Source organism: Clinocottus analis, unplaced genomic scaffold (assembly GCF_023055335.1).
Source record: "Clinocottus analis isolate CAN_PGR_092001 unplaced genomic scaffold, fCliAna1.0.p SCAF_18, whole genome shotgun sequence".
Taxonomy (NCBI): Eukaryota; Metazoa; Chordata; class Actinopteri; order Perciformes; family Cottidae; genus Clinocottus; species Clinocottus analis.
In genome coordinates, this window is record NW_027175909.1 from 14934401 (window position 1) to 14954647 (window position 20247).

The 20247-nt window shown below is 44.1% G+C and overlaps 1 protein-coding gene across 2 annotated transcripts in view; it reads right to left on the bottom strand.

The window, feature by feature from the left end:
• myo3a (myosin IIIA) overlaps positions 1 to 20247 on the bottom strand; it is a 53215-nt gene that overhangs the window by 12826 nt on the left and 20142 nt on the right. The window contains exons 6-26 of one of the 2 annotated variants that reach the window (XM_068582148.1): positions 19144 to 19220; positions 16684 to 16829; positions 14552 to 14617; positions 14256 to 14411; positions 13812 to 13853; positions 12853 to 12949; positions 12159 to 12275; positions 11292 to 11396; positions 11089 to 11172; positions 10555 to 10757; positions 9222 to 9320; positions 9025 to 9139; positions 7157 to 7283; positions 6607 to 6817; positions 5694 to 5841; positions 4549 to 4702; positions 3446 to 3534; positions 3212 to 3341; positions 2380 to 2462; positions 2201 to 2242; positions 132 to 212 (exon numbers count right to left, since the gene is read on the bottom strand). In XM_068582148.1, the coding sequence (XP_068438249.1) occupies positions 132 to 212; positions 2201 to 2242; positions 2380 to 2462; positions 3212 to 3341; positions 3446 to 3534; positions 4549 to 4702; positions 5694 to 5841; positions 6607 to 6817; positions 7157 to 7283; positions 9025 to 9139; positions 9222 to 9320; positions 10555 to 10757; positions 11089 to 11172; positions 11292 to 11396; positions 12159 to 12275; positions 12853 to 12949; positions 13812 to 13853; positions 14256 to 14411; positions 14552 to 14617; positions 16684 to 16829; positions 19144 to 19220 (2372 nt within the window). The remainder of the gene's footprint in view (positions 1 to 131; positions 213 to 2200; positions 2243 to 2379; positions 2463 to 3211; positions 3342 to 3445; positions 3535 to 4548; positions 4703 to 5693; positions 5842 to 6606; positions 6818 to 7156; positions 7284 to 9024; positions 9140 to 9221; positions 9321 to 10554; positions 10758 to 11088; positions 11173 to 11291; positions 11397 to 12158; positions 12276 to 12852; positions 12950 to 13811; positions 13854 to 14255; positions 14412 to 14551; positions 14618 to 16683; positions 16830 to 19143; positions 19221 to 20247) is intronic. The other variant, XM_068582147.1, reaches the window with a different exon arrangement.

Below are 20247 nucleotides of genomic sequence, written 5' to 3' on the forward strand. Positions count from 1 at the left end.
GAGGGAACGCTGCAGCCAAGCGTGAGAGGACGTGAGAGGACAAAGTGAACGCAGAGAGTTCACAACTAGTCACGTCTTCAGAAGCGGTAATGTAGGTCATATTTAAGCTTTTTTTTAATATCACCAATCACCGTTTGCATTCGTACTGTGTCATCAAGATGCACAGGAAGCAAGCGTTTCTCTTCGGGGACGAGCTTTAAATCCCGTGAAGACTGCAAAAGAGACGCAAAAAATTGATATCAAGTGTAATATCTGCATGAATACAAGTGGTCCGAAGCTACGACTGCAAAAAGTGTCTCAAAATCAAAATTAAACAAAAGCTACGAGCTTTAAAACTGCTCTAATCAACCACGAGCTAATACAGAACAGTCTAAAAAGACAACACAGAGTGCTACATAAATATAAATATTAGGGATGGATACAATATCGTCACGATACTTAAGTCCCGATACGATATTATCGCGATAATGCGATATATTGCGATTCATTCGCTTTTTTCCAACTGCAAAATGTCCCCTAAGGAAAACTTTGTGAACAAAAAATAAATATATTCTACTATTCTAGGACCGAAAAGGTTTAGAATTGATTAAATAAAAGATGGATACTCTGCTTCTGTGTATCAATACATTATCGCCAAAAAATATCGCGATACGATGCCGTATCGATTTCCCCCCACACCCTTAATAAAAATAAAAACGTATTAAACTGCACATATTTGGCCACATTGTAACAAGCTCCACGTCTAATTCTCGGCGCCCCCCCCGAGGGGAGAAAAGCAGTTTAGAGCGAGCCGCCGGCGCCCGACGCTCGAGAGCGAAGCCTTTGATGAGCTTTTCCCGCTCACACATGCAGATGAATGGAAATGGATTCAAGAACTCATCAAACAGCGTTCATTAATGGAGCCGCTGTCAATTGCTTTTAGGTGAGCAAATTGCCTCGAGCGCAACATTCGGCAGAGCAATCCAGTTTAAAGAAATCCACCCGGGGGGAGGGGGGGGGGGGGCTTTATTGGCCCGTCGGCAACAATCGGACTGATTATTGAACGCTTCCAACGCAAAATTGAAAGTTTTAACGTTTTTCTCGAGGAATCGTTTTAAGCCGAGACACTGCAGGCAAAAAATGTAATTTTCATGCGCTGGTCAGTTTTTATATATTTATAGTCTGTATGGATATAAGTGGAGAGGAAACAGACAAAATGTTTATTTTACTAATTTGTTTATTTGCGATAGCATCAGATAAAGTCTAATTTGCATATTTAAACATCATATTTCAACAAACTTATGATACAAAAGATAATTGTCTTAATGCATATAATCAACTGGGGGAGTTTCTTGGTGATAACTGTTTGTTTATTTTTATTTTTATCCTCCTCAGTGTATTTAATTTTACGATATTTATACACAATTGTACTTCTAAAAACATGGCTGACGGTATTTTCAAGGAGATAATCAAAGAACTTTGACTGACGTGTTGACAAAATGAAACAATAATTCAGGTAATATTTAATATTTAAACACGACATTTCAGAAAACTTGTCTTACTGTCAGTATTCTGAGGAGATTTAACGCTGATATCTATACATATTTAATATGTTTTAAGTAGTGTTTGATTCATTTTGAAAGATATTTCAGTAAATGTAGTTTTCAGCTGGAGGCCGGCCGCTGCAAGCAGACGATCCACTGCAGCGACGCATTCACAGGACTTAATGGAGACGGGGAAGCGTGTGTGCATGTAGCTTCTACAGGATGCACATGCATGAGCACAACGACATGCACACGTACATATGATGCATGGACGGGACATGTACAAGACTGAGAGAGCCAGGGTGTGTTTTATTTTGGCATTTTGAGAATAAAGTCGAAATATGTCGAGAACAAAGTAGGAAAAAACATTCCAGAGTCAAGTTGAAATGTTGAGAATTAATGTAAAACTTAATAAATTTAGCATTAACTCTGATTAAAAACGGATATTTTGACTTTATTATCAAAACTCTAAATAAAAGTGCTTGGCCCGAATACCCCTGAAATTCATTTTTTTTGCATAAACTGTAAAAAAACAACGCTTGATCTACACAAGACTGACTCTACTAGACATACAAACCACTAAATGTGCATCTATATGCACATTTAAAGGAGCTCTAGAGGGAGTAGAGGTCAAATAAAACCTTCAAACACAACCTATATGGAAATATGACGATTACCTCGCTGAAAGAGAAAGAATTGTACAACGTGAGCACTCCCATCTTATTACGATGGAAATGCAGAGACAGAGAGATGTGGAGGAGAAAGGAGAAGAAGAAGAAAGGTTAGGATACAAGAAACTGTAAACTTCTCAGGGGGAAGTTCTCGGTGAGGAAGATGATGAGGAGGCTGTCGGTACCTTGGCGAAGGTGATGGTGCGCGTCGGGGTCCGCGGGCTGCGCATGGTGTTCACGCCTTTCCCCTTGGTGTGGGCGAGGTTTCCTGTGGAATAAACAGAGGATGAGAGTCAGGGAGTGATTCACACAGGTAGGACGCACAGGAACGAGATATTTCTGTATCAAATGGGATAAATTAATGATACGTCTTTCTGAAGAAAACACTGTAAAAAAAAGGAAACCGTCTCAAAGGATCCAGTCCGGTTACTTTCAGGTGTTAAACGCTTCATACGGCAGCTTTGAGATAAATCTTTAAACCAGCGGTTCTCAAACTTTTACTGTCTCGCTCCACTTTGGAGGAAGCAAAATGTTCGGGCTCCGCCGCCCGACAACACGGGAACAAAATGGTCCAACTTCTTGAGACTCCTCCATCTTTTTTAATTCATAGATTAAAGAAGATTTAAATCCCTTTCAAGTAAACCAGATTGCTCCATCTGACAACAACTAATCACATGTGCAATCACTTTGTTAAAACAATGCAAATAAAGTTATGTATGTGCAAAAAATAACTCATACTTGGCAAAAAGATTAGCAAGGAAGCCGGTTAGACCCTGTTTTCTCCCCATAGTTTCATGTTGAAGTGCCCTTGAGCAAGGCACAGAAGCTCCAGAGCTTTACAGCAGCACAAAGCTGCTTCATTACTAAGGATGATGGGTAAAACGCAGAGAATAATCCCCCCACTGTGGGATTAATAAAGGATTTTAAAAACAAACAACCTGTAATACCTCCGCGCCCCACTAGAGGGTCGCGCCCCACAGTTTGAGGACCCCTGCGCTAAAGGAACTCTCTCGTTACCCGTCTTGGTGAGGGGATGCGTGACCAGCTTGCGGGTGAGCTCGTTCTCAGACGACCTCAGCAGCAGCACGATGTCGGCCGGCAGCGCGTCTCTGTTCTTGGCCAAGAAGCCGGCGGCGCTGTAGATCACCTGTGGAGTTCAGGCAGGGAGGAAGAGGAGGAGGAGGACGCGTGATGAAGGCCGAGCGGCGCTTTGTTAAGAAAACTACATCAGGAGAGACGAGCGGCGGCTACCTTTCCAGCGTAGTGGTTGATGCCGAAGCCGAGGTCGACCCGCTTGGGTCTCCAGAAGCTTTTGGTCTTCAGGTTATTTTCAAATTTCTCTAAAGAGTCCAAATAATACAAGTTATTCATTCAAACAAAGCAGAATATGATCTCTGAAGTTATGACAAGTATATCATATCTTATATTAACTTATCTAGAAGGATTAGAGACCTCTCACTATGAAATACATCCGCTTCTCTCGGGCACTTTACCAGGTGCTCATGCACTCTGACCAGTGGATTTCCATGACTTTTAACCAAATTTCCACGACTTTTAACCAAATTTTCATGACTTTTAACCAAATTTCCACGACTTTTAATCAAATTTCCACAACTTTTAACCAAATTTTCATGACTTTTAACCAAATTTCCACGACTTTTAACCAAATTTTCATGACTTTTAACCAAATTTCCACGACTTTTAACCAAATTTCCACGGCTTTTAACCAAATTTCCACGACTTTTAACCAAATTTTCATGACTTTTAACCAAATTTCCACGACTTTTAATCAAATTTCCACGACTTTTAATCAAATTTCCACAACTTTTAACCAAATTTCCATAACTTTTAACCAAATTTCCACGACTTTTAACCAAATTTCCATGACTTTTAACCAAATTTCCACGACTTTTAACCAAATTTCCACGACTTTTAACCAAATTTCCACAACTTTTAACCACATTTCTTTGACCAAATGTGTGAAATCTGTGTGTAAACAGTAAAAAGTGATAAAATGTAGTATTTAAACTAACAAAGAGGATTTAAAGCATACAGTAAACCTTAAATTACACAAATGAATGAGAGACAATAGTTTGATTAAAAGAATAAACATTCATATAGATGCCTGTATGAACGCTGCTTATATTTCGAGCCTCTTTCTTTTAAAAGCATATTAATTATTTGAAACTCAGCGTAAATGAACGTCATGGACACATGGACATAAAACATCTCCAGGACTTTTCCAGGTTTTCCATGGCAGTAAGAACCCTGATGAAGAGTAACGGAGACAAAGAGCGTCGCCGTAAACCGGTGAATCCACCAACGAAGAAGAAGAAGCCGAGGAGCTGGCTCACCTACGAGGGTCTGGTCGGTGGCCTGCGGGAAGCGGCTCTCCTCGTCCAGCAGGGAGAGCATCCCCATGGGCTTCTGCAGGAACAGGTCCAGCAGCGGCCGGTTGTCCTCGTACTCGATCATCCGGGCGTCCACCTCCTCGTTCAGGTACTCGTCCTGGACGCGAGCGACACGCAGAGTCAAACCTCCTGCGTGTCCTCAGGCGGCCAGGATTCATTTTTAATGGTCTTTACAAGTAGAGAAAGTGGGTCTGGAGCTAATATATTGTTCTTTTTATGCTTGTGAAGCACTTTTTGATCTTGTTCTTGATGAAAAGCTGATATACACCAGTTTGATCGATTAAAAAAAGGACTAAATGTTGGATGCATTTCATTCATTTTATCCTAATCAGTCATTTTATGTTCTCTTTATTTACGTTTGAATGTCCAGAAAGCCTAAACTTTAGACATCTGACATCATGAACAAGCTGTTGACCTCTCCTTGTGTATATATTCATCTCACCGGATCACATGGGGCGGACTGACTCAGCGACTTTACTGAGGACCTTTTTACTCCAAGAGGAAAAAGGACAAAGTGGGAACAAACACAACATCAGCGCGCTCATCCGAGCACGGCGCTCCAATCCAGAAATCTGGAAACATTCAGGTCAATCTGCTCCCTGTCGGGGTGAAGCTTATTAAAGCCACAGCCCGCTACATCCACCCCCTACGCTGTGTGTGTGTGTGTGTGTGTGTGTGTGTGTGTGTGTGTATACGGGCAGTATAGGACAAATGTAGTTCTGGGCCTGGCGCCAACAATACCCAAGAGTGAGATTTAGTCAAACGCTAACTGTCTTCAACTCCTAATTGACCCTCGTTGAGGATGATTCATGGCTCCTCTCTATGGTGGGGACCAAATCATTTAACATTAGCAAACCATTCTCTGCTCCCTCCCCCCTTTCCTCCCCCGAGGCGAAACACACCCACGAGAGCGCACAAAGGGAGACTCGCTCTCCCAGTAAATAAAGACAGCGGCATATTTTAGCCCTGCCATGTCCCCCGAGAGAGACAAATGAAGTCCTGTTATCACTATTTAGATGGAAATGAGGTGGTTTCAAGGTGAGAATTACATGCAAAGGTGCTTTCCAGGAGGGACTCGAGCGCGTTACCTGCTCCCAAGCGAATATGTGCTGGTTGAAGTAAAACTGGATCTGCTCGTTGGCGATGTTGATGCAGAGCTGCTCGAAGGAGTTCTTCTTGAAGTTCTCAAAGCCGAAGATGTCCAGGATGCCGATGTTCAAGCCCTTCTCCTCCTCTCTGGAGGGGACAAGGACGGAAAGAGTCTCTATGAAACGCATGTTTAAAAAGTTTGGTTCGATTCCTCTGGAGACTGGCAGCTCCTAAAATACTATAACGGTTATTAACATCAGTTAAAAACAACACAGATGCACCAATCACACTTATTGTTGTTTACATCAAATCACAATTAGTCGACACAAGATGTGGTTTCCAACTTCTTAGCACCCGACGCTCAAAATAGGGAATGTTCCATCTGTAGATTGTGAAATATTTCTATTTATATATGTTAAAAAGGGAAAAAAAAAACGGAAAAAGGACTAAAACTCTTCACAAACATCATATTGTTTTTACTTTGAGCTAAATGCTAACGCCAGCTTGCTACCATGCTAACAATGACAATACAATGCTAACGTAGAGAAGCTATATTTACTACCATGCTGACATGCTAACATGCTATAACACAGTACAGAAAGTGGGGATGTCAACAGATTGGCTGCTATTTGGTGATAAAACCAAAAACTAGTGACAGATTAGGATTATTCTTCTGGGGACAACGATCATCTGTAAAAGAAAATGTAGGAATCTAATCGCTGAGATGTTTCAATCAGGACCAAAAGGAACCGATAGCTGCTAGCATGGCTAACAAAATAGTTTTCTGCGCTGGCGACGATCACATTGGTTTGCCACACTTTGTCACGCTTCCTGCGCAGGAAACCTCCCGAGACGACCTCGCCCGACGTTCACGACGGCCGGACGCATCTTTTCCCCGCCGGCTGCTCTCACCCGAGCTGGCTGTCGGGCCGCAGCAGCGCGTTGATGCGGTTGACGATCCAGCTGAAGAGGCGGCCGTAGAGCGCCTTGGCCATGGCGTCCCGCACCTCCGCCGCCTTCTCCACCGTGTTGGGCCTGACGATGGTCTCGCCGCGGGCCACCACGCAGTGCGAGGTCAGGGCTTCCTGCAGCTCGTCTGAGCGGATGCACAGCAGCGACGCCACTGAGGCGACATTAGAAGAAGAGGAGGGATGCGAGGAAGGAAAAGTTCACTTTGAGGTAGAATAAAAGCAAGAAAACACGCAGAGGGTCTGTGGATGTGCACGTGATGAAGAACTTCTCTTCATGAATCATAAATCATGTGATTAAACTTCGTCTACGCAGCTCTCTCAGTCAGCAAAGACGTCTAAATTTAGAAAATATTTCACTGACGCCTCTGTAAGCCCGTCTGCACTGACGGGATAAGTTCAGATTAATAGTTCGATGGAGAAGAAGGAGGAAGAGGAGAAGGAGGAGTGTGGGAGAGGATGTTCAGACGCTCTCTCTCTCTCTTTCCTCTCACCGTTCTCCAGGACGGAGATGTTGGAGATGTCGCTCTTGTCCGTTTGGTGCTCCGAGGCCACCGGGGAAAACTCGATATCGCCGGAGTTGAGGATGGCGGCGAGCGTGCTGTACACGCTGCCCAGCTCCTGCAGGAGGGATAAACCACGGCGTTTTAAAACAGCGTGATGTCACGTTAATACCAAACAACCTCGGGTACAACCTCGGGGCTCTGGTTCATGTAGTCTGAACTGACTGTCCTGTACTTTACTGTATTAATCACCACAGAGTCAGTCATGCTGAAGTTCCCGTTTCTCACTTTCAGCCAGCTTAATATCTTGTTTTTTTTCGCCCGTCCAGATATCAGTGCTACAATTTTCCATAACTCCTGCACATTAATCCTTATTAGTGTCTCGAATTAGTAATTTGTACACTCCAATGTAAGCGTTTAGATGTCATTAGGGCTCCCAATAGGGAGCATTATGAATGCTAATTAAAAAGAAAATCTCAATTCGAGCACTGTGATGTGTAGTTTCATGTATTTGAATTGGACATTAAATGTATGGAGGATGTGTGTGTTTACAGGCACAATTGCAGCCGTTTGATTGACATGAATAGACATGCTGGTTAAAGTGGAGCTGTGTTAGCGTCTAAAAAAAAAAAAGCTAAAAAGGACCATAAAGGAAATGAAGACAACGAAACCAAACAAATAACCACAAAGAGATTTTTGTTAAAGTACGACCCCCGAGCGCCAAAAGACTCAAATCAAGTGAAGTTTACATTCGTCCGCTGTCCTCAGTCGATATATAAAAGTCTCCTGGAGGTCAGACAGCGTCTGAACGTTTCAGAAATAGATAACCTTTCCTCAAAGATCATCTTCATACACACTCGTGCGAGACGTTCGTGTCGGAGAGAAGGTTGTTCCTCCGCCAAGTGATTACAGGATAAGTGCTATTGACGCGCAGCATCCCAGAGGCAATCAGCTCTCCGGGGCTCATTAGCGTTCACGATGCCATCAGCCGGCTGCCTGCACGTGCCGGTAGCTTCATGCTACATCGATAGCAACGTAGTGGAGCAAAGGAACGACTCATACTGGTTTTAAATCCAGTAGATCAGCTTGCCTCCATGTTGTCTTTTAGTTACACGCTGGCTTCCATCTGTCACATGTATCATGGTCATGTAGCATGTCTGTATGCATGTTAGCATCGAGGGTAACATGTTAGCATGTGCATGTTAGCATCGAGGGTAACATGTTAGCATGTGCATGTTAGCATCGAGGGTAACATGTTAGCATGTGCATGTTAGCATCGAGGGTAACATGTTAGCATGTGCATGTTAGCATCGAGGGTAACATGTTAGCATGTGCATGTTAGCATCAAGCTTAACTCTCATTTTTAGTCGATTTTTGCGATTTTACATTATTTCTTTAATTAACCTTTTAAGGCACTTTCATATAAGATACATACACATGTTTTACATCATAAATTGCAGAACAATCTCATCTCTCTATGTAATGAGGCAACATTGTCATGAGGCAAAAGTGTAAAGACAAAATATGAGTTTAAAGCTGAAAAATGGAATCTCGATTTTTGGAAATTCTTCATGTCTCCTATGAAAACATAACTTTACTCGTGTGGTTGGACTGTTTTGGTGATGGAAATTAGTTTATCAAAGGTTTAGGTTCACAAAAGCAGTGAAATATATGAATAATATGGTAGATACATGTCAATAAATGTCTAATACCAACATTTTTCATAATCGTTTTTTTTTTTTGTATGAATGTGGTTGTTTCACACCTTTCACCAAAATGATTTTTCTTTTTTAAAACGTGAACATTGCCGTACCGCCATGTGGCGGTATGGCAGGTGCCACAGAGCAGGAGTTTTCTACCTCCAGGGTGAACCCGATGACTTTGAAACACTGCTCCACGGCGTCAAACTGCTCCTTGTAGAAGGCGTTGCTCACGATGTCGGGCCCCAGTTTAATGTGCTCGTTCATCAGATACCTGCAGATCACAGAGGGAGACGCTGAGGGAGGAAGTAACGGTGGTTTAAAGAGAAGGAAGGGCGGAGAGGCGTCCAACCCACTTTGGCGTTTTGCTGTCGGAGAGCTTGTAGTGGGCGAGCTTCTTCCTGTCGGCCAGGCCGGCGTAAATGTAGTAGAAGACGTGGAAGTTCCTCTCTCCTCTGTGGAGACAAAGACGCAGCATGTTCAGGTGTGTGAAGCTGGAGGCTTAAGAACGGAAATAAAACATGCACATCGTACGATGACATTCAGCAATGTTTCCTTATTTGGGTTTTATAACAGCATCTACGCATCTTTAGACAAACTAATATTATAAATGACAATGTAAGTAAGTCAATGTGTGCTTTATTTAGTTAGAAACTGTTCGCCAATCAATTTTGTTGTTTTTTTGTTGCATGTTTTTGTCTGCCATGAGAAAAATGTATTTGGTTTCATGTTTTCTTGGAAGTGTGCTTTTATTTTGAAGGAGAAAAATACAGTTAAACCAGAAGTCGCGCCGTTTGATGGATGAAATCAAGTTTATAACTCGGTTTAGCACTCACCTGAAGAGGAACAAGTTCTTATGTTGTTTTTTAGTAATGAAGTTAGGTTTTTGTGAGGAATAAAACACAAAAATCATCAGTTAAAGTCCAAGACCATCTGAGTAAACTACAGACAACATATTTGTCTCCATCCAGGGTCGCAGGGGGCATCAGGCCTGACAGTAGGCAATATCATTATCGTTTAGAACATTTCTAATAATTATTTTGCTCTTATTTGACAAAGCATTGTTGTTTTTTTTCTGCTATATGGACCTCCGGTGGGATTCCTCATTAAAAGAACGATCCCGCGGTTTAAAAACCACGACAGGGATCCAACAAAAGCTTTAAATTTAAGAGAAAATGTGGGAATATATCGGCGAATAAGCTCTATATGGACATCGTTATATTTGATACTGACAACAGTAACACAACGTCAGTTCAGGATGCATTTCCTCACCCCACAAAGTGTAGCTTCACTCAATGCTTTGCAGCCAAATCAAACCCTCTGAACCGCGTGTCTATTTTCTAATAAAATACTCGCGTCTGCCTTTAAAGCTCCGCTAAGAGCACTCGGCAGGAGCTCGCACATCTCTGATCAAACAGGAAATAGGCTCGGCCCTCCACTTGACCTGCTCCTCTCCCCCGACACGCGATAAGAAGCGACTGAAGTGCAGGCCGACGGCAAAACGCCAGCGCTTCTCAAAACGGAGGAGCGGGAGGTGCAAAGAAAGAGGAGGCGGGGTCTACTACGCGGCGAACCCTGGACAGCAGGAGGAGAAAATAACCTTTGTCAAGATTTGAGGTCGTTTGAATGTCAAATGAGGTTTGTAACCAGACAGGAAGTTAAAAAAAAAGGGAAGTGAGTGATATTTACACTGCCTGGTGGATGACCCTGGATTTCTCCAGCAGGTACTCGGATATCTGCGCTCCGACCACCGTTCCCGCGCAGGTGAACTTCATCTCCAGGTACTTGCCGAAGCGGCTGGAGTTGTCGTTGATGGCGGTGCAGGCGTTCCCGAACGCCTCCACCAGGCTGTTGACCAGCAGGATCTTCTCCTGGAGCGTCTGATTGTTGGCCTGAATGAATACAGTGGAAGCGGTAATCCCATTGTGGAGAAATGCCGCCTCGCCGTGCGCCTTTTCTACTCTGTTCAAGCTATTTCCGTCAAAAGTGACACCGCCGCTTATTCCGGCTCTGAAAGGAGGGGGATTGAAAAGGGACTTTCTTTTTTTTCCAGCTGGGTGGCTCATTATCAAGAGCTGGAACCTCAAATCCGCTGATCATAGGATGTTTAAAAATGCCTCAGGTGCGCTTCATTCGGCTCACATTCGCATTCACAGTGAGGTGGAGACGAGCAGGTTCCCGCTGCAGGACATAAACGGTCCATTTGGGTGTTTTTGGACTCACCTTTCCAAGGACGGTCAGCTGCTGGACCAACAGATGAGCGCTCTCTGTTTTCCCAGCTCCGCTTTCCCCGCTGATCACGACGCACTGCACACAAGTCACACATACATAATAATGAGATGCTACTGAGGCTAATCGAGCTGCACCTCTGATACTCTGAACCGCTCTGAGGCTGCTAAAATGATAATGGAGCGCCACGACGTCACCTGGTCCGTGTTGTACGACACCATGGACTGGTAGGCGATGTCCGCCACGGCGAAGATGTGCGGCGGGTTAGCGGTGCGCTTGGCTCCGATGTACATCTTGGTGTACTGTGAAGAGGAGACGGTGGATCATTTAAAACATGCACGTGGATGCAGAACAGTGGCTCAAACGGGTGGGTCGCGGGCCTTTGCTTGGGAAAGAGAAATTAAAAGAAAAAAAAATATTTAAAATTGTTTTTTTATTTTTTAAATCAATAAAAAATGTTTTTAAAGAAATGTAAAAATTTCCAAAATTTTTTTGTAAAAGATGATGTTTTTTTTAAATAATAAAAAAATTAATTAAATTTTTTTTTTAAATTTTTTTAATTAAATTTTATTTAAAAAAAAAAGTTAAACAAAATTTTAAAAAAAATAATGTTTTTTTTTTTTATCCTGTGATTTTATTTTGAAGGGACTTTTTTATGCAGCTCAGTGTCCTTTTTTTCACCAGCTCGTCCCGCCATGTTTTCAGCTGCGAGTGCCGGGTTGGGTCAAACCATTCTGATATGGGGGGGACTTTGGGTTTGTTAGGATAATTAAATTAAACATCCTACTGAATCTAAAATTCAGCTTATGAACTTACACTCATATTTGATTGAAAATGTATTAAATAAATGTATTTTCAATAAATACATTGGAGAAGTTGAGAATTTGGGTCGATTCGGTTCCCGGAGCCGGACCAGCAGAGGATAATATAACAGTAGATACCAAGTGGAAGACAATAAAGAGGAAGACAGGAAGCAGCAGACCGAGCAGCTGCAGAGCCTCTAATGAGAGACGCTCGGCTGCATCCGGTTCGGGTTTTGTGAGCAGAAACACACAGAAACAGACCTGCGGAGTGTAGATCTCCATCGGGTGGAAGGGATTGACCGCGATGAGGATGTCTCCCACACATGTGTAGATCTGATCTCGGCCGTAGCGACTCTGGAGCTGCTCTGTGACCGTGTTCTACGACGACAACACACACACACACACACACACACACACACACACACACACACACACACACAAGGGGTACAACGGGTAATATGATGAATGTTGGAGCTGGAAGCGGAGGAGAAAAGGCCTCGGACTGCGTCTCTATAAGTACTCTATTGTACAATTAGCATACGGTTGATGCAATCTTGTATCTTGTCTAATAGATCTGCATGAAAATACCGGTTCTAGAGGGTCACATTGGTCTTTTCCCGGACGTGAATCTAATCATTGTGGCCAATTTAAAATATAACCAGTCGTCAAATCGACCTTGCGAGGTCCACCTGTCCTGGAGCCTTCGATTGGATCACACCGTCTTCATCAGGAGATGGAGATTGCTTCATTATTATGGAAGCGTGGATGCAAATGTTCATTAACGCGTTGGTTGAAATACGGAAGCCTGATCTAAAAAACGTCTCTCCTGTGATTAAGATGATAGTTTATAACAAATAACATCGAGTGCTGGCACTTTTTTAGGCCCATTTCCGGCTTTCGGGCTTTATTGCGTCGATGCTGAGATGATCACAGCCGAGATTGTGGACTCGCTCACCTCGTCGAGGACTTCGAGGGTGGCGAGGTCGTCCACCTCCTCGGGGTCGGTCTGCGTCTTCATGTGGCCTCCTCTCTTGGTGTGGATGCGCTCATGCCTGCAACTCACAGAACCGGCAACCAGCTTCCACTGAGCGATGTGTGTCACGAGTACACACAAAGACGCACAACGTGATCTAAATACTTTGCAATAAGAGCGCTCACCGCAGCAGTGTGGCACATCTTTTCACTTCAAACCATGTAAATACAAGCAACACTTCAACTAGATAACAATCTATATGTGAATATTATACTAAGAAGTCATCTGTGTGTGATTTCCATTTCCACCCGGCCAGAAGCCGACTGACATGAACTTAAACTCTGTCTTATAAAATGTTAAATCTGCCTCCTCGGTCACAAGTACCTTCTGCAGAACTCCAGCAGACCAGACGGTTTATTAAAGTTTGTCTCTTTTACATCCTCTACGTAGTAGGAAAACTCTCTATATGTCATTTTAAACATCTAAAGGGAACATTTTACACTTTTAATGTGGATGTCCAATCAGAGGATGGTAAATGAAGACAATTGAACCGATAAATTCCTCCATATATTGACCGGGAACGCTGCTCCTGCAGGGCCGACGTGTACCAGCATGCATTGCGCACATGCATCCGACAACCAGGGTCATTTTTGCAGTTTCTTTGCAGCAAAAGTTCTTCCTTGCATCCTTGAAACTTGGCTTTCTCGGCCTATCTAGCATGCAATGAGGAATGTGTTGCTTCAATCGACAACATTGACCATCAACACTGGTTGATCATTTTAAATACGAGCTAAAAGAGAGCTGGTGGCCGGACGGCAGCGAGTGAGCAGCCTAAAAGCAGCTCGTGCGGTACAACTACAACAAGCTCTGACTGGACACAAAGCAAGCCGACTACCGTCTAGCTCTACTGTGGCGTACACACATCATATCACATGTGTTACCTGTCCGTACTGTCTGTGCTTCTGTCTGTCTTTCCATGTTGGCTTGAACGACAGAAATAGGATTAACATTTCATGACCGAACGGGCAGAAACACACCTTGCGGGCCGGCGTCTGTGACTCGTGTGATGCACCTGGAGAAGTGAAGCTGCAGACGTTGTCTGTGCTGGAGTGACGGCTCGTGAAGCATCCAGCAAGGAGGGTGATTTGGATTATACTGTCTGCAAACGCTAAGCTGCAGCCTGTAGCCTGTAAACCCCGCTGACGGAGAGGCTGAGACTAAGTTTTACTTGGATTTTATAACTGAACCTATCACGCGTGAGTATTCTGCTCATACTGCTGAACAAATGGGAGAAGTGAGACCTTTGAAAATGTCACAAATGCACGTAGAAATGTGTGATTTTGGGGGGGAAGGAAACACACACACGACTCCAGTTGAGACAGTACCTTGTTTTATCGATGACTCCTATTTGCTGGTTGAGATCAATGAGTTCGATCAGTTGCTTCCGCAGTATTTTCTCTCTGCCGACCTTCTGCTTGATGAACACGTGACGCAGCAGGTCGAGCACATTGGGCCTCAGCTCAAAGTCCTTAATCAGACATCTGAGGAGGAGGAAGGACGAGGAGGAGGAGGAGGAGGAGGAAGAGGAGTACAATGAATTTCTTGGATTTATTTTCAAAGGGCTCTGCGCCCTCAGTGTAAATAGTTATTATTCACACAGGCGTCACAAACACACACTCACTTGCCGATGAAGTCATTAAAGTCGTCGGACCAGAGCTCCGGCTGGTGCAGCGTAGGCGGAGGATTTCTGTTACAGGAGGGAATGGAAAAGATAAATGGAAGAGATAAGGTGAGATGGGATTTTACTGAACAAAAGGGCCGCGGCTCAGAGCGGAGCCACGGAGACAAATCTTAACTATTCATCGCCCGGAGGCGTCTCTGCGGAGGCGTGAGGCTCTAACGAACGCCGCTGGGTGGCATTGACACGTGAAACATGAAAAAGCAAATAGTCAGGAACACTGGCTGTCACATACGAAGCCAGATGTTTAAAAGCTTCAGGCTCTCAAACAAGAGGTCAGGACTCAATGCCGGCCGAACAACGGAGGTAATTGCTGTAATTCAACGTTCCAAGTACCTTTATTTTATATTTTTACAAGAGGCTTTCTGGCAACCGCTGGGGAAGTCAATGTCGCCTCTAATGCGCCCGAGGCCTCGCTCACGTCGGCTCTGACGGCAACAAATCGGACTAACGAGAGGAAATGCATCTCCTGTTTAACCCAATATAGACGGCAAAATGCGTTATTCAGAGTCTGTTCAGCTGATGCTGTGACTACAAGTGTTTTTCTGACGAGTAAAACAAACAAGGTGTGAACTATTCAGAGCTCTTAATTCCCTGGACGCAAATATCAGGATGTATTTAACAACTTTAGTCATGTTTATACACTTCTTGCTGAAGTTCACTGCTGTGTTTGCCCGCTGCGTTCCCTCTGTGGAGCGTTTTTTTTTAGAGGAATTTATTTTAGAGCAAATTTTAGTTTTGAGAGCGTTTTTTTTAATTATTTTTTTTAAGAGCAATTTTTGGAGAGCGTTTATTTTTTATTTTTTACAGCCCTTTTTTTTTTTAGACAATTTTTTGAATCGAGAGCAAAGATCTGGAGACAATTTAATTACGAACAAGAAGTTTGCTCGGGTAAAAAAGACACAAATCTACCTTCATATATATTGCGATTATTAATACAATATCGCCGGGCAAAATATCGCGATACGATGCCGTATCGATTTTTTCCCACTACCAGTGAGTATTGTGTCGAGCCGTTGAAGACCAATATGACACACGCCACACTAACGGATGCATTCAGACATTGTAGAAAACCTAGAACACGAGTCCTTTCCGATGCTCTGTCTCTGTCGTGTTTCCCCTAAACGAAATAAGACGGGGTGTGTTTGAATCAGAGCCCTCGGTGAACCCAGAGCGGCGAGCGCGAGGAGGAGAGCGAGGAGTGTGAAGAGACAGCCTGAAGCTCTGGCTGCAGCAGTCACATGGACTCAGAGGAGGCTGTGTGACGCCTCCTGTGGAGCGCGACCCCCAGAGCCAACACACTGGACAGCTATCACAGGAGCTGTCTTCATGTGTGTGTGTGTGTGTGCACAGTTGCAGGGCGTGTGATGGACAAAGTGCCGCGTCGGGAGGAGGACAGCGGCCGTAAGTGCTGATGCAGCTCTCACACTGGAATCCAGGAGACGATAAACAATTACTTTTCACCTTCAGCCCATTTATATAAAAAACCCGCACAGATTAGGGAAAGTGTGTCGGCGCTCTCAGCCTCCACACGCAGGATGAATGGGAATATAGAGCTTCATGTAAAAGCCATTTCACATGAAACACACTGCACTTTGTCTGCTGTCAGTCTGAATGGAGAATAAAATCCCTGCTTCAGGGGGCAGGAGGTGTGTCATGCTATTTTAAACTTACACTCCAGCACATTTTGGAGGCACTTCTTGCTCTTTGCACTCCACTACATGTAGTGCACAACTTTTATTACGTTTGCAGATTCAGATTTTTACCAACACAAGATATAAAACAACGAACACACCGTGTGATAGACATCAAGCCACTCGGCAGTATAGAGAAGATGAAATGAAGCTGCAACAATAACGACTTTTACATATTATTGCATCACTATTTTATTGTTTAGTGTTGATTATAAAATAATATTCTTTATTAGTTAGTCGCTGTTTGGGGATAGGCACAAAAATACATGTTTATGTTTCATGTTCCAGGAGAAAAAGAGGCGATGACGTCACCCGTCCAGAGAGAAAAACTCAACGACGACGATGACGCTGCGGCGCTGCGTCGGTGTGACGGAGGCTCACCTGGGTATTTTGAACAGGGCTCTCATGGGGTGGAGCTCGGAGAGGGGGGGGTCTCCATCGCCCAGCTCGATGCCGGTGATGCCGAGGGACCAGACGTCGCAACGAGCGTCGTAGGTGGAGTCCAGCTGCTGCTCGCACGCGATGACCTGCAGCCGACAGACGGAGAAGAAACGACATGCTGGTGAAGAGACTCACAGTGTTGCTCTAAAGTAAAGAGAAATGTCTCGCTCTACATCGCAAAACAGCAAAAGACAGGAGGTCCTTCTGGATGAAGGTTGTACGGTTTGGGCCTACATCCTTATTAGGGAGTGAATATTCATGCACAGTGAGTGATTTATCTGTATTTTGTGAGACCGAGGACGCAACGACATGACAAAGAAACACGCAAGAGAGCAAAAATCTATATGAAAACATCAAAGAAAGCCAATGAGGGTAACAGAGCTCAGCGAAGATGCAATCTCATCATCATCTGCCCCGGGCAAGAAAATGCGCACACGCACACGCACACACACACACACACACACACACACAAACCAAAGCACACACACACAAACCAAAGCACACACACTCTCACAGTCGATCATCAATGTCTTGAGGGCGACATGGTACGCAATCAACAATAGGAATCATCTTTGAGTGGGAGGTATGTGTATAATAGACACACACACACACCCCACACACACACACACACACACACACACACACATGTTCACCATTATTGTCAATTGTCTAAAAGCAATATAATTTGTATTCCAAATCCCCAAAAGGCATGTACTTATGTAAACAGACAAATCATTACAGATCGCTCATAATAAGACACAAGTGTACGCACACACACACACACACACACACACGCACACACACACTTAATTTTGGAAAACACAAAGAAAGTAATCCCAAAACATAAGAAAAAACTATATTGACGATTTTAAATGACTTTAAATGACCAAAATATCTCCCGAAAAAAGTCAAATCAACGCTCAGAACATCTGAATCATCCGTCAATAAAGTCAATAAAAATATAACATGTGACACCACTTACCCCACAACTCCGTCAAAAATGTTTTTCTCTGCAATAATAACAACAATAAGTCGATCCTTGTTTACAAATCTCACTCCTGACATCAACAAACCTTTCGGACCGAAGACGTTCTCGTCTCGAGAGTCAACCTGACAAACTTTTTTTACTCAAATGAGATTAAAATCCGAATACGTCATGTCTATTCTAATGCAGAATTTGCGCGGCATGCAAAACCTCATGTAAAAATGTCCACTTTGATTTGGCCCGTGAGGAGGAGAGGATCGCCTGTGAGGCAGAAGTCAGGGCACGATGTCCCACGCTGAGAGGAAACAACTTTACTCAGAGGCCGCCGATGCTTCATCTCCTCTCTGGGTTTCTGTTTCCTCCATATGTCAACCACTGACCAACAAAGGCACGAAAGGCCCAAATAATGATGAAATGAACGGTGTTAACTCAGTCTGTGTCAAATGAAGCGATGCAATGTGTTTTTAACATTGTTTGATCAACACGCAAAAAGTGGACGATGCACAAACTCTGATTCGTCTTCTACGTTTTCTAAATTCTGCAGTTTTGTCGTGTTTCTGCCCGGCAACTGCAGCATGGTTAAGGCGAGGCAGTAAACAGGAAGTTGAGGGAAGACATCGTCTTCTAAGCATTCTTCTTCGTCCCACGATACGATGTCGTCACGATACTTAAGTCCCGATACGATGTTATCACGATATTGCGATATATTGCGATTCATTCCCTTTTTTTCAACCGCAAATTGTCCCCAAAGGAAAGCTTATCAACAAAAAATAAATAGATTTTACTATCCTAGCACCAAAAACGTTTAGAATTGATTAAATATAAGATCAATACGTCCGTGTATCGATACAATATCACGACGCAAAATAACGCGATACTGTGCTGTATCGATTTTTTCCCACACCCATACTAGACACCACCGTGACCTTTGACCTCTTGCTGTCTCACTTTCTATAACTGAAGGGGCGGACTACTTCCTGCACTGGCAATACTCAACGGTAATGGATCTAAGTTGTAATTCCTTTAAATGAGCTTCAGCGCTCGACTATTTGTAAACCCGAAGACATAAAACAACACACAGACTCTTTTGTAAGGAAAACACTCCCAAAAGGACAAACTTTGAGAAAAAGAAAACCTCCAATCAGATGAATAACCTCAAGCTGAAAGGCCACTTCATATCACTTCTGACCCGACGCTGGAGGACGTTAGCGCCCATAACAAGTAAAAGCACACACTGGGGGGGATGTGAGGAGCTGATATCAGACAGGAAGCCGAGGACGGAGGCCGTTCACTTGTCTTTTCATGCACATTGTGTCTGACGGCGTTATCTCTCTGATGGTTATGAGCTGAGGGCCCGCTGGGATCTGCTCCAGGCTAATGTAGTGGAAAGAGACGAGGCCGTTTCTTTACTGTACCTCCGGAGCCATCCAGAAGGGAGTTCCCACAGAGGTGTTCCTCCTCAGGCGGGTATTTGTCAGCTGGGCCGAGACGCCTGCGGGGAAGAGAATACACACTTTAGCCTCGCTCGCTCTCGGGACAATTTGCACCATCTTTTTTTGCGAAGACTGGCTGGTAAAAAGTGATGATCTGTGAAGAAGGAAACGGCGAACAGCGGGGCGTCGCTGGATGGATCCCAGAGCTCCCTCGTATCCCACTGATGGAGATGTCACTGTGGTGAGAGGGAGGGAAAAAGAAAACACACACATGGACACAGAGACATCGACCCCCCACCCCCCTCCTTCAAATGATGGATTGCTTTGAATCACAAATTCTTATGTGAGTGCCGGTGATCTTGACCGGGCCTTTCAACAACAACATTTGAATACAATTCAGCCGTGAACGCGCTTTGGCAGCACGAGACATTTCCCTGTCCCTCAGAACAACATATCATCATACATACACATATATATAGTTTGTATAAAAAGCACTTAAATGTACTTAAAGTGAATATTGCACCAGGACATGGATTAAAGTGTTTGAGTGGTTTGTGGTTCGTGGCCTAAATAAAATTCAGCCTGACTGAGACAGCAGAGATCCTGCGTCTCAAAGCCTGACAAGGAACGTGCCGACCCACAATCCTGTGTGTTCAGTCCAGTCCGGACAAATCAACGTTACGCCACGAGATAGACGCGTCCCAGGGCTCGCTCCGCTGAAGCAGCAAACGGGGACGAAAGCGGAGCCTCGAGACAACGGCGGCGACCGAGATAAAAACCCCAAAAAGGTGATGTAGTGATGCACGACGAGCCGCAGCAGAACAACGCCTGAGAGCATGTCGTGTGTTGCTAATCGTTAGCACGGTTTTCTGCAAAAAAAAAAAAAAAATCCCACCCTGATGTTCTGCAGAACGGTGTTGTGGAGGACATGAAGGGCTCATTTCTGGACATGCACCGATGTCGGTTCTCAGTGTGCACGGTTCACGCGGCATGCAAGTATTTTCGAAGCGCTGCGTTTCCTGTGAAAGCTCATTGTGTCGGTGCGGCACGGTATCACAACGCTGCTGGTGGGTCGCAGCCAGGGGT